At 51.0% G+C, this 13,163-nt stretch overlaps 1 protein-coding gene across 1 annotated transcript in view; it reads right to left on the bottom strand.

The window, feature by feature from the left end:
• The window catches only part of PSMD11 (proteasome 26S subunit, non-ATPase 11), a 473,607-nt gene that overhangs the window by 47,434 nt on the left and 413,010 nt on the right, over window positions 1–13,163 (bottom strand). Inside the window, exon 12 of the mRNA XM_078645110.1 lies at window positions 9,828–9,879. Coding sequence (XP_078501236.1) covers window positions 9,828–9,879 — 52 coding nt within the window. The remainder of the gene's footprint in view (window positions 1–9,827; window positions 9,880–13,163) is intronic.

Raw genomic sequence — 13,163 nt, 5'->3', positions numbered from 1 at the left:
CCCCCCAGCCCAGGAGGGACGCGTCCGTCACAACTACGTACTCCGGTTGGGGAAGGGAGAGGGATCTGCCGCTGACCCAATCCCGGTCCGTGAGCCACCACTGCAACTGTCTTGCAGTGCCCTCAGAGATCAAGACATGGTCAGACAAGTTGCCCTGATGCTGGGCCCACTGAAACTTCAGGTCCCACTGCAGAGCCCGCATCCGCCACCTGGCGTGATGCACCGGAAGGATGTAGGAGGCCATCAGCCCCAGAAGCCGCAGCATCAACCTGACCGAGACCCGGGATAAAGGCTGAAAGATCGGAAACAAAGCCTGAATATCCCGAACCCGCTGTTCGGGAGGAAATACCCGAAACTGCGTAGAGTCTAGAACCGCTCCGATGAAGAGGAGCTTCTGAGAGGGGCACAGGTGTGACTTCGGCACAATGATGGAGAACCCCAGCAGGTGCAGGAGGTCGGCCGTAGTCTGGAGGTGGCTGACGACTGTCTGGGTCGAGCCCGCCTTCAACAACCAGTTGTCGAGATAGGGGAAGACTGACACCCCATATCTGCGCAGATGATCTGCGACCACCGCCATCACTTTCGTGAACACCCGAGGGACGCTGGTAAGGCCGAAGGGAAGCATGGTAAACTGAAAGTGCTCGTGGCCTACCGTGAACCGTTGGTAGCGCCGGTGGGCCAGCAGGACGGGGATGTGGATGTACGCGTCCTGCAAGTCCAACGCTACCATCCAGTCTCCTGGGTCTAGGGCAGCCAAGACCTGAGCCAAAGTCAGCATCTTGAACTTCTCCTTCCGGAGGAAGCCGTTGACGTTCCGGAGGTTCAAGATAGGGCGTAGGCCCCCTTTGCCCTTCTTGGGAACCAGAAAGTAGTGGGAATAGCAACCACACCCTACTTCTGGCCCAGAAACGCGCTCGATGGCCCCCTTGGCCAAGTGGGCCGCAACTTCCTGCTGCAGAAGATTCAAGTGATATCCAGACACGCGGTGGTATTGCTGTGGCATGGCTGGAGGGGTGGCCTTGAAGGGGAGGGAGTAGCCCCTTCGGACGATTTGCAGCACCGACCTGTCCGAATTGATGGTGCGCCAGTGGAGGAGGTGATGGCGAACCCCGCCCCCCACTGGTGTCGAATGGGCCTGAAAGCTCGGACTAGGAGGGCTTTGAGGCGGATGCTGCAGGGGTGGATGTGGACTGGCCTCGCCGTTGTCCCCAGGCACCGCCACGGCGGATACCACGTCCGCCACCGCGCTGGATGTTAGTCTGCGGCCCGTGGCTGGCAGGACGTGTGGGGGTGCCCCTTCCCTGGCCACGAAAGGAGCGAAAGGCAGCAGTTTGCTGGCACGGGCCGACAGGCCCAAGGACTTGGCCGTAGCCCTGGAGTCCAAAAAGGCGGCGGCCATCAAACGGTATGTCCGTAAGGGTGTTTTGGACATCGGCCGAAAAGTTGGCGGACCTCAGCCAGGCATGGCGGCGAACCGCCACCGTCGTTGCAATCGCCCTGCCTAGCGAGTCCATTGTATCCAGCCCACATCGGATGGAATACCGTGCCGCATCTCGACCCTCCGCAAGGGCTCGGGCAAGTTTAACCCGGGCCTCCTCTGGGCATTGTGGCAGCACGTCCACGACCGTGTCCCACAGAGAGTGGGTATAGCGGCCCAAAAGGCACGCGGTGTTGACGGACCGCAACCGAAAACTCAGTGAGGAGAACATCTTTTTGCCATATTGTTCGTGCCTTTTGGATTCCCGATCAGGAGGAGCTGTCGGGAATGCGGTCTGGGAGTTGGATGACCTGGCTCTCTGGGGTGGGGTTGGAGGACAAGAAGCTAGGGTCGCCCGGGGGTCGGGCAGTGGCGTCTGGCCACGTTCCTATCCACACGGGGACCTGTGGCGGGCCTGGACCAAGTGCCCACAAGAACGTCAGTTAAGGCCTTATTAAACGGCAACAGAGGCTCCGAAGAGCTTACCTGCAGTCTAAGGACCTCAGTGAGGAGGTTAGTCCTCACGGTCGCGACAGGGAGCTCAAGAGCCAAGGCCTTGGCCACCCTCATCAGCACCACACTATAGGCAGCCCCCTCCTCCGTAGCCACTGTAGGAGGGGAGACAAAACCAGTGCCGGCCAAAGTGTCCAAACCACTGGCCTCCCCTAGCTCACATGCCCAGTCCTGATAAGACTGGCACTCCCGTGCCAGAGGGTCCTCAGACCCCACCCAATCCTCCACGTCCTCCATCTCCTGGAACTCGGGTTCAAATGATGGGGCCGGATCATAGAAGAAAAGGTCTTCCCTCGATGTTGAATGCCGCTGTCAGAACCGGATCGAGAGGGGTAATCGGGGGTGACACACTGGGTGTCGGCGCCGGCGGAGGGGTCGTGAGGTCAACCAGCGGCGACCCGGATCCAGATCCGGTGGGGCCTTGCGGCGCCGGGACCGAAGTCGGCGACGGCGCCTGGGCTGAAGTCAACGACGGCGCCTGGGCTGAAGTAGACGACGGCGCCTGGGCTGAAGTCGACGACGGCGCTTGGGCCGAAGCACCCGACGGCGCCGGGGCGGAAGCCGCCGGTCCGCCAAGGCCCCGAGTCGGGATTGTGGGGCCCGAAGGCGCGCCGACAATCCTCGACGGAGGGAAGTGAGTCCTCATGGCCACGAGGAAGTCACGAATCTCCTCCGGTGTCGCATTCAGCCCAGGGACCGGCGGGTGTGGAGCTGGCTGCGATGCCTGCGGCTCCGGCGGAGCCGCGTGGGCGGTGTCGCCCGAACTCCCGGCCGCATCGCACGAGCATCAGGGGGAGTCGGAAGAGCAGTGTCGCTTCTTCGACTTCTTGTGCCTCTTACCTGAGGACTTGGAGCCCGACGAGTGGTGTCGACTCGACGAGCGGAGAGGACTCTGGCCCCGCGACCGGTCCCTCGACCTCCTCCTGGACCGGGACCTCGAATTGCGCGGGGCCGACTGCCCGAGCTCGAGGCGCTTACGTGACCGCTCCCGCCTAGCCTTCGATGTCAAGGCCCGGCAGTCGGGGCACGACTTGTCATCGTGGTCGGGCCCCAAGCAATGCAGGCACCGGCAATGGGGGTCGGTAACCGACATCAGTCGGTTGCAGTTGTCACAGGGTTTGAACCCGGGCATCCCTACCGGCACCGATTGAGTCGAACGACTCGAGAAAAACAGATCAAAAAGTTTAGTCAAAAAATGACTAAGGGTACCACTTTCTCCGAATCGGCGCTTGCTGGTGTGGAAAAAAGAAGAACTGACGTCAGTGCGCGAGGGCGGCTTCTAAGTACTCCGACGTCATCACGTCGCCAACGACGGCTGCGGAGCCACGGATGACGCCTACCGACGCGCAGGGTTACTGCTGCCGAAAACTTTCCAGATCCAGTCTGACGTCTGGGGATATTCTAAGGTAAGGAATCTAATACTAACCTGTTTCTTTCAGATACATACACCACCAGCAGAATAGAGGCGGCTGGGTGCAGCATGCACACACAGCGTAGGGTGTCCAATGCTTTTCAATCCAAAATCTCGTTTTGACAAACAGTCAGCAGGAGTTGAACTGGGGGCTGCACAGAGATAGCCAGTGACAGCAGAGGTAGACTGAGGTGTTGAGGATCGTCGGGACACGAGTCGATTCAGGGGCTTCAGGTGCAGGGGTGCCCTTTGGCATCATTCTTACCAGAGCTGGTCGTGGTCAGGGGGTGCGGTTTGATTCAGTCTGCAGGCATCTTCATTGAGTCCAGGAAGGGTACGCCAACACTGGACTTGGAATCAGGAACGCTGAGCCACCTGGACACAGGCCTGAGGCGTCTGGTGCAGAGTGATCAAGGATCCTGGTTTCAGAGAAGCCATCAGGGTGCTGGTGAACTTGAATTGTCAAGTTTCCAGCCCATGTACACTCCATGACTTCCCTGGCACTTGGATTATTTAAGAATGGCCTTAAATATTGTAGGGGCATATCTGTTCATGCAGATATGCCCACACCTGGGGTATAGTGCACTTTGCATTGGGGCTGTGAGGCTCTTACCTATACCTGGGAAAGTGTTAGTAGGCATAGCACCCAGGCCGTATGCCATGTCAACTGTCGTTTTGACTGTACCAGGCCATGTATGCTGCAGTGGCAATCTGCATAGCCTAGGTGAAGGGTCCCCAGGGGACCCTCTTCAGTCCCTACGTACAATTTACTAGGGGCTTACAGGGGCCCGAAGGACAACTGAGGAATAGTTTGAGAGACGCAGCATTGGCAAAAGGGACCCGGTTGCCAGGGACCCTGTGGACTACAATCAAAACCACATCAATTTTCAGGCAAAAAGTGAGGGCTAACCACGCCAAATGAGGCACTCTCTCATAGCCACTCAATCACCAAGCAAAAAAATGAAGATTGTGAAGGCACAGGCACAGAACCCTGACCACTGCAACAGATTTTACCAGAGGGGCAGCATTATCAGAGAACAGATGGTTCTGCCCAGGAGCTCTAGAAACCATACATTCCATGCCCAATTCAGGGCCACTAGGGCGAGTTTGGACCAGTAGGTTCTGATCTTTAGAACTAGGGTCAAAAGAGGTATAGGAGTGCAGGCCTACAGGAGTCCAGAGTTTCACCCTAGGCTGAACAAGTCTGAGCGAGACACCTTAGAAACTCCAACAAGCAGAACTGCTGACATGATTTCTCAGCACTGGTGAATAGATGGAGCCCAGTTATTCTATTTTTGCAGAAGAGACCTTTTGCCACCTCTGGTGCAACTGCCATTTGTGATCTGCTAAGTGTCTATAGTTGAATTTGTCTATCCTTGCATGTAAGGATCCTGCAAGGTGCTTTGCCACAAAGAAACTCCCTTGATGGTACAGCCGTTTCCAGAGGAGCAGGGCCTCCTGGCGCAGGGTCTATGGTCCCACCCCACCCTGGATGTTGCAATACCACATGGCAGTGGTGTTGTCTGCAAGCACCTGTACCAGCCTACTCTTGAGAAATTGAAGGAAGACTTTCAACGAAGTAGATGACACTCAGCTCCAGAAGGTTGATGTGGAGCTGGAACTCCGCCGGAGTTATTGCAGATATTTTGCAATCTTCTCTGAAATCTGGACATGGTCAGAGAGGTCCCACTGATGTGGGGCCCTGAGACATCAGATCCTACTGCAGAGCCTGCATAGATCACCTAGCGCGTTTGATCAGCAGGCTGCTCAGGAGGTAATCAGTCCGAGCAGCCTCAGAGTCTAATTGACTGAAATCCATGGCAGAGACAGAAAGATTGGGATCAGCCTTAATGCCAAGGACTCTCCTTTCCAGTGGAAAGGCATGAAACCGAACTGTGTCCAGCATAGATCTAATGAAGGGGTGTGTCTGAGGAGTCCGATGTGACTTCAGCACGTTGGCGGTAAATGTCAAAGATGACAGGAGTTTCGCAATAATCTGGAGGTGGATGGCGACTGCCCGGGGCGACTCCGCATTAAGCCAGTCACTGAGGTAGGGAAAGACTGAAGTGCCATCACTTTCATGAACACCTGAGGAGACCAAAGGTGGGGCCCACAAAATGCATGAATTGCAGGCAGTGCCAAAGTGCCTGAACAGCTGTAATATGGAAAGGACTTCTGCAGATCCAATGCCACTTCGCTGTCGATGGTAGACACGACTGGGTCCAGAGAGCATTCTGAATTTGTCCTTCCAGGGGAAGGCAGCGAGAGTGCACAAGTATAACATATGACAAAGGCCTGAAAGTAGCAGGAAGTACAACCAAAACCCACTTCTGATGCAGGCACCCTCTTGATGGCACCTTTGTCGCAAAACGCTTGTACCACCTGCCGTAGGATGGACCTGTGGCCATCTATTACTTGGCCCTGGGTTAATGGAAGGGGTGGAAAAATGGGTAGGGTACATCCCTCTTCGACAAGCTGCAGGACCCACCTGTCCAATGTTTTGGTCAGGCAGAACTCACTGGATCCTGCCTCCAACAGGGTGCTGTGCTCCACTGAGGGCATGCTAAAGCGAGTTGGCTGGGGAGGCTGCGGGGAGGGGCGGGGGGGCAGGAGTGTCAGTGGGTACCACAGTCTAGAAATTGCTGGCCACCTTGCTGAGGTGGCTGCCGGGATGGTGAGACTCTACTGAAACTACGAAAGGAACAATGGGGGTAATGTGTCTGGCAAGTCGGGGCTGATAAGCCCAGGGAGCGTGCTGTGGCTTTGCTCTCTAAGAAACGTTCCAGAATAAAATCTGCCTGGTTCACAAAAAGGATAGTCAAAGGCTATGTCAAATAAGGGACGACTGGACATCACATGAAAAACCTGTTTAGTGTAGCCAGGCGTGGTGAGGAATGAAAACACGTATCGCTACTTCGCCAAAGACATCAGTGGTGTCTAGACCACAACGAATGATAAAGCTGGCCACCTCAACCCTGTCCTGTATAGCTTGGGTCAGAACAGGTCTATTGGAACACCTGGGAGGGCTTGCCCACCGAATTCCAAAGTGTGTGGGAATCAGGGTGCAGCAGGTAACTGGCATTGATGGACCAGAGGGCTAAACCAGTAGAAGTAAATATCCTATTCTCATAGCACTCCACTTTGTTTGACTACCTGTTTGGTGAGGGGAGTGTGGTCAGCAGTCAGAAAAGTATTTGGGTTTGCCTGATTACTATACGTCTGCACCACTAAGCAGTTAGGATAGTGGCGCAGACACAAAAATACAGGGTCGCCCAGGGAAGGTCAATTTACAGGGAGGGGGGGGCAAGAGCAAGGTTTGGCCAAAGACCCTAGAAGGGTATAGGAGTGCCTCATTAAAAGGTAGGAGGGGCTCATTAGCAGTTTGATTGGGCTGGAGAACTTCAACCTCTAAGGTGGGGCACAGGAAGTCAAGAACTTCAGCGCCTGCCTCATGACCTTCACAAAGGAAGCACTCTGTGTGGCAAGATCAGTAAGTGTAAGAAGACCAGAATCAGAAGAGGTGTCAAGGGCAGTGGTCTCTTAGCAGTCATCATCCCAATACTCTTCATGGTAGTGTTGAACAAATTAGTCACCTGCGTCAGTACCTGTGCCAAACAAGGAGTACAGTGCAGGTGGAGGTGGGATGCCAAGTGTAAGATTTGGTTCAACAGAGGACACGGTCGAGGTTGTAGCGGTGCTGACTCAAGTTGGTGAGGACAATGGGAATCTTGTCCCCGGGCGGTGATAGAGTCTGCATTGGTGTCAATGCTCAAAGCAATCGGTGTGGAGGTGGAGTCTGGGTATCAAAGAGTACAACTGCTGCCAGAGGTATCACAGATGGCAGGCCTCTAGGCTCCCTAGGGGCTGCAGTTGCGCCAGAGGGAGTTGGAAGGCACCTGAAGTCAGAGCATGGCCTCTTGGATCTGCCTAGGTGTCACAAACTACCCTGGAAACTCTGGTTGTGCTGGGACAATCTGTGGGATTCATTATGAAATTGGCTGCCTTGGGAGCGACATCGGGAAGAATGGTGAAGCCCTCATGCCTTCTCAGGGTAGGAGTGGAGTGAAGGCAGAGTCCTGCTCGGAAATGTTAGGTTTTCTCTTCGACTTACCTGAATATTTTGAGCGTGTCTATGAATGACCTCTGTATCCCCTCCTGCGACATTTGGACAGGGCACAAGACCAAGATCGAAGTTTGGACTTGGACCAAACTCTGAGTCGTCTTCCGTTGTTTGGAGATGTAGAAGTTCACCTTATGGTCCCGTATTGCCTTCAGATTCATCGACACAGTCATTGCAGGCCTTCGTGTCGTGACTCAGACCCAGGCCCAACAGGAAAACCCAATGAGGACCAGTCCTTACAGGGCTGAAATCTTGTCGTCTTAGGTGGTGACATTTCCCTTGAACAGTAAAGCTTTGAGATAATACGTATCAAAGCGATGAAAAGTAGCTCTAAATCCATACCAGGTGATGGAAAGAAATTAACTGACACCTGCGTGTGGGACTGGTGCCTATATAGAGTCCGCAGCTACCACTAGGATAGCTTTCTATATAGGTTGCCTTTAAACCCATCAATAAGGGTCGTTTGCACTGGTGCAAGGTGCTCACTAGAATAGTGGACAGCATATGCCAGGCCAACTTATCACAGGCGGTACAATTTGTTGTGGGCCTAGTGACTTTCTCTCTGCTGCCTAAGGATTGTCTTGCTCCTGAAGGCACAGCAGGGGTTGCAGCAGATGTAGTTACAACTCTTAATTTTCTGTAGTCTTCAACAATTATATCCGGAGGAGGTCAAGGCAAAAGGAGAAAACAGAACAAATGCCAGAGATGAAGTCTTCTCAGCAACAGGAACTGAAGTAATGTGACCCACACCACGACATTCAGCGTCAAACTCCACAAGACCGAGAGCAATGGTGAAACCTATCCGAACCCATTAGCGCAGAAAAGCAATCTAAAAATGGAGTTAGGAACCATGCACGTTCAATACTAGACAAGGAGTCACCTTCTGACTCAAAAGACTTATTAGATGCAAAACAAATTGCAACAGTCCAGGCAAAAAATACATTGGCAGGAGTATGTAGAGCACACGTTCCTACAGCCACATGCGCTACAAACCAAAGGTTTACTCCATTCCAACTCAACTCTCATTAAAACGTCTCAAATTATTCTATACCAGTATTACAGACATAAGACACTAGAGGCAAACACTAACTGCATTGCCCAATAACCACTGAACGCCACTGAAATCCAAAGAACAGAATAGGTCTTTGATGTATTCCCAGGACTACAAGAGGATATTGGCAACCTTAGGTGGGCACTGTAGCAAAGTCAAAGATCAGACAGTTTTGAGATCCATAAAGTGCAGGGCCTGGGACGAGCTTGAAGGGGCTATTCCCTCCTTAAATGCTGTAAAGTGCTTTTAGGCCTAGCAGCACCACACCGAACATGCCACGAGCAGCTATTTTGCCTAAGGTTGTCAGTGGGCATGGTGCAAATCAGCAGGTAGCAAGAGTACATGTATCCATTAACATGCATTACAGAGCACTATCACCTATAAGCATTTTTCTGACACCCAGGATTCGTGCACAGACTATCACAGCATGCTCCATCGAAACCTGGATTATGAACTTTTCAGTAACACACATGGCTACACACGCAAAAGTACTTGCTAATGGAATGGAATCTCTACAATTAAAACACTTGTACTGTTATTGTAATGGAAAAAAGTGGACAGTTATCCAAGATTGTAGAGTACCCAAAGAGGATCTTAATTTGTGTCTTACACGAGGCATGCAAAGAAATTAAAGCAGTTTGAAGATAAAGGATGGATCATATTTTTTATAACTTCCAGCAGTCTGGTTTGTATTCCTGTGAATACTGAGGGAACAGTTTGCAACTTTAGTGCTAAAACTCCACCAAGCCAAAACGTAGTGACAATAGGACTGGCTATAGAGAAATGTAGTATGGTAATATCAAGCATTACAAGTTAACAACAAGTAAATAACATGGGAATAGAGATGTACTTTTGTAGGGGCAAAAAGAACTGTAGAATATTATTGGTGTAGATTAAAAGGTAAGGTGGCAATCGCACTGTCAAGCCACTCCTAATAGACCATTCAGGTTAATGACGGACATCCTCCCATCTGTGCTGCTGCCAGAGACCAACACCAATTATCTAGTTCTCTAAGACACTTTGATAGCATTCCAATGTCTTGTGTGTGCTCCTGAAAGTTAAAGCATGGTCATCTGGATAAATGAGTGATCATAGCTGCGTTGATAGCAAACACTTTGTGGAAGAACACAACTTTTGCAGAATCAAAACATGTACTCCTCGCTCCCTACATGTGGCCAGACCCTCTAGTGATGCTCAAAATGGTCTGGCGATAGCTGCGCTGTCAAGCCAGACCATGACAAGTACAGAAACTCACCATGAAACTTTTTGTCCAGGATCATCTGCGATAATTTTCTTTCTACATCAGGCTGTCATGAAAAAAGTGTCATAAAAACAGATTTAGAACTGAGTGGAACAGCCAATAAACAATAAGGCACATTAGTCTCAAATTAAGAAGCAAAACAGACTAGAGATTGCTAATTAAGGCAGACATGAAACATAGTACACTCCCTTGAATTTAGGTTTGAGGTTACAATATAGAACTGACATTCTGGATGAACAACTAATTCTTGGTCGCAGAAATTGATTAAGCAATGCCTTCCACTGCAGAATGGTCGCAGTACACCTTGACTGAGACGTTGAGAACAAATGACTTTAGTACACAGATAGTTACAGTCCATAGTGTAAAAAAAGCCATAAATTAAAGCAAAGATTTTGTAAACCATGATAAATGATGGATTACAAAGAAAGAGGCTTGATCAGCAAACCAAGTAAGGAGCTCTCTTGAAACTGTCTCCCAATGCATTTTGAGCTACGTACCCTTCTTCGGGTGACTTATGTTTATGACCTAATCTTTGATATGGATCATTGGTACTAATATCGCAGTAATGAGGATTCCCAACAGCTCCTTAGAAGGCTGTCTCTGAACAGTACGCAATACTATTTGTCTCTGCCACAACTGGTGTCTGGCCCCAGCGGGAATGCAGATTGCAGCAGCTGACAGAGCCTAGGGAGAAGCGAGTGGAATCCGCTTTTGTATACCCTTTTACATGAATTATAATCTGTACCGTTAGGCTGTTCACAATTGGATTGCACCCTCATCAGGAGCATGTAATGTGGGTGCTCTGAAAGGCATGCATATTCAGCATTTGTACAGACCTGTGGCAGTCAGAACATTCTGTGGCGAGTTCGGTCACACTGTACTCAAATTAACCCGAGCAGCTGCATACCACACTGCCATTGGGTCGGGACCGACATAAATTATGGTAGTCCGGTGTGCTATCCGATAAAAGATAGGCCATTACATGGGATACAAAATTAGGTGATCTGCCAGTTGCTTCATAGCCATATCTGAAGTCCACAAAAGCAACATGCAATCTAGCATCCTCTAGATTAGAAAATACTAGGTAGTATCTGTGTCGTATATTGAAAATCTTGCCCCTTCATTCTTCCAGACTCATGAGATGCCCAACCAGCATGGCATCCACAGTAAATATCAACAAGCATTTACAATGCAAAAGGTCTCGCATTGACGGGAGTTTGAGCTATTGACATTGCAAATAACAATGCCTTTTATTTTTGTTTTCTTTTTAAAAACAAATAAAAGGCATTGTTATTTACGTCAATAGCTCAGACTTGTGTCAAAGCGAGACATATTGCATTGCAAATGCTTGTTTTCATTGGAGTCTAAATGAGCATCTTAATCTGCAAAATTATTCTGACCTAATTTCAATTACTCCTGAGCATTTCAGGCTTTTTGTTTCTTTGTCCCCTCACACTTTTACTCGTGCTGCATTTTCATACCAGACAACTGCATTTTGCTTTGTAACTAGTTCCAAGGAAGGAGTAACAGCGAGCGTGTCCGAACGGCAACATAAGAAGAGGGACAGTAACGTCAAAGAGGGAGGCTGAGACGAGGGGAGAGAAGAAAGGAGAGGACCCGCTTCCCTCTGGAGGTTTGAGGTTCAGCAGAAGAGAGGACAAGGGAAGGAACACTAGAGGGTGTGCTGTGATCCAAGGGAGAGGTTGAGTCTAGGGAATAGTGGATCGAGCAGATTGCAGAGAGAAACGAGTATGTCGATGGGTCGGGCCACTATACTTTCGATCCCTATATCTGTCACAGAACGGACTGGGCGCCAACGGGCAGAGCAGCACAAACACAGTTAAACAAAACAATAGCCAGTAGTAGTGTTCTTGAAAAACAGGATGTTAAATTGCATACTTGCAAAGTTAAATGTGAAACTACAAGAATGCAATACGCTGCTGCCCAAAAGAACAGGACTGGCATTAGGGGCCGCCCAATGCATTTACCCACCTGGCAGCTAATATCAGTTTGAGGTGGGTTTAATGACGGTAATGTCCATCTGCATTTGATCAGTGATACAAATGTAGTAGCATGCAGGACCCTTTATAATAGCAGAAAGCGTTCTCCCTTTCGGCGTGTGATGTCACAGTCTGAGCCCCCACCTTACTATGTTGTGCAAGCCCAACCTCTGCTTGTCGCCAGATGCTCGAAGTGAAGATGAGCGACACCTGTTTGTTGACATCTTTTTCGGGAAGAACTACATAGAACTCCGCTCCATAACCTGCTCTCGCAGTCAGACCAGCAGCAGGATGAAACGAACTATCCTAATGGGTTGAGCCATCCCCTCCAATGTTGCGTGGGAGGGAGACACTGCTCCAGACTGTGCCACACTGACCCTTGCCCGAGAAGACGAGCTGCCCTCCTACCATGACTGGGGGAATTTTAGGATGCTACACGCTAATGGTTCCTCTCCTTACCTGCCTGGAGCTGAGCACAGTGATGCTGTGGATCAGGGTGCCCAGCTTGGAGGTTCCCGCCAGCTTACCGGCCCCGGCATCCTGCGCCAGCAGCCCCAGTAAAGAACTCAGAGTCTTGCCCACGATGTCGCTCATGGTCAGGCAGCAGCTGTCAGCGGATCCGGAAGTAAACAAGCGGCATACGAGGCAGGAGCAGTCTGCTACCGGCATGCGCCATCATTTGCCATTGCTACTTCCGGTTACAATTCATACACTAAACTTTATCAGTCAGCTTTAGATAGCAAATTAATGAAACGAACAGAGCGGGTACAGAAACGTGCCAGCAGTGACAGAAAAACTATAGTAACGAAACTGCAATACAATGAAAGTATGCAGTACTTTCAAACATTTACGCCTTGCTTTTTGACAATACAAAAGAATGTTTATTTTAACATCCGCAGATGGTTCCAACACACCAGAAGAATCCGTACTGCTCGCTTGGGGAATTTTTCAAGAAGCAGGGACAAAGCTGCGTAATTGCTCTGCAGCTAATCAAGTGCCGGTCGGCGGCAGTACAGCCAATGGCAAGGTTAGGCCGCGAAAACAAAACCGCGGTTGGAGCGCACGAGATGCCGTCGCCGTGCGCGTTGGCTGTCCCTGCGCAAGCTGTGATGAGGAGAAGACACACCGAGCCTGCTGCCGCCGAGTGTGACCCGCTGCGGAGGGAGAGGGACATGCAAGAAGAGCCCGGTGAGTGAGAGGGGGAGGGTGTGTGTGTGTAAGCGCGCGGTTCTGTATGTATGTGTGTCTGCGTGTGTGTGCGCACAGTGGTGGGGGGAGGTTCTCTAAGTGTGTGTGTGTGTGCGTGTGTGTATGTGCGGCGGCGTTCTCT

This window comes from Lissotriton helveticus, chromosome 5_1 (genome assembly GCF_964261635.1).
Source record: "Lissotriton helveticus chromosome 5_1, aLisHel1.1, whole genome shotgun sequence".
NCBI lineage: Eukaryota > Metazoa > Chordata > Amphibia > Caudata > Salamandridae > Lissotriton > Lissotriton helveticus.
This window is presented reverse-complemented; position numbering and strand designations above follow the sequence as displayed.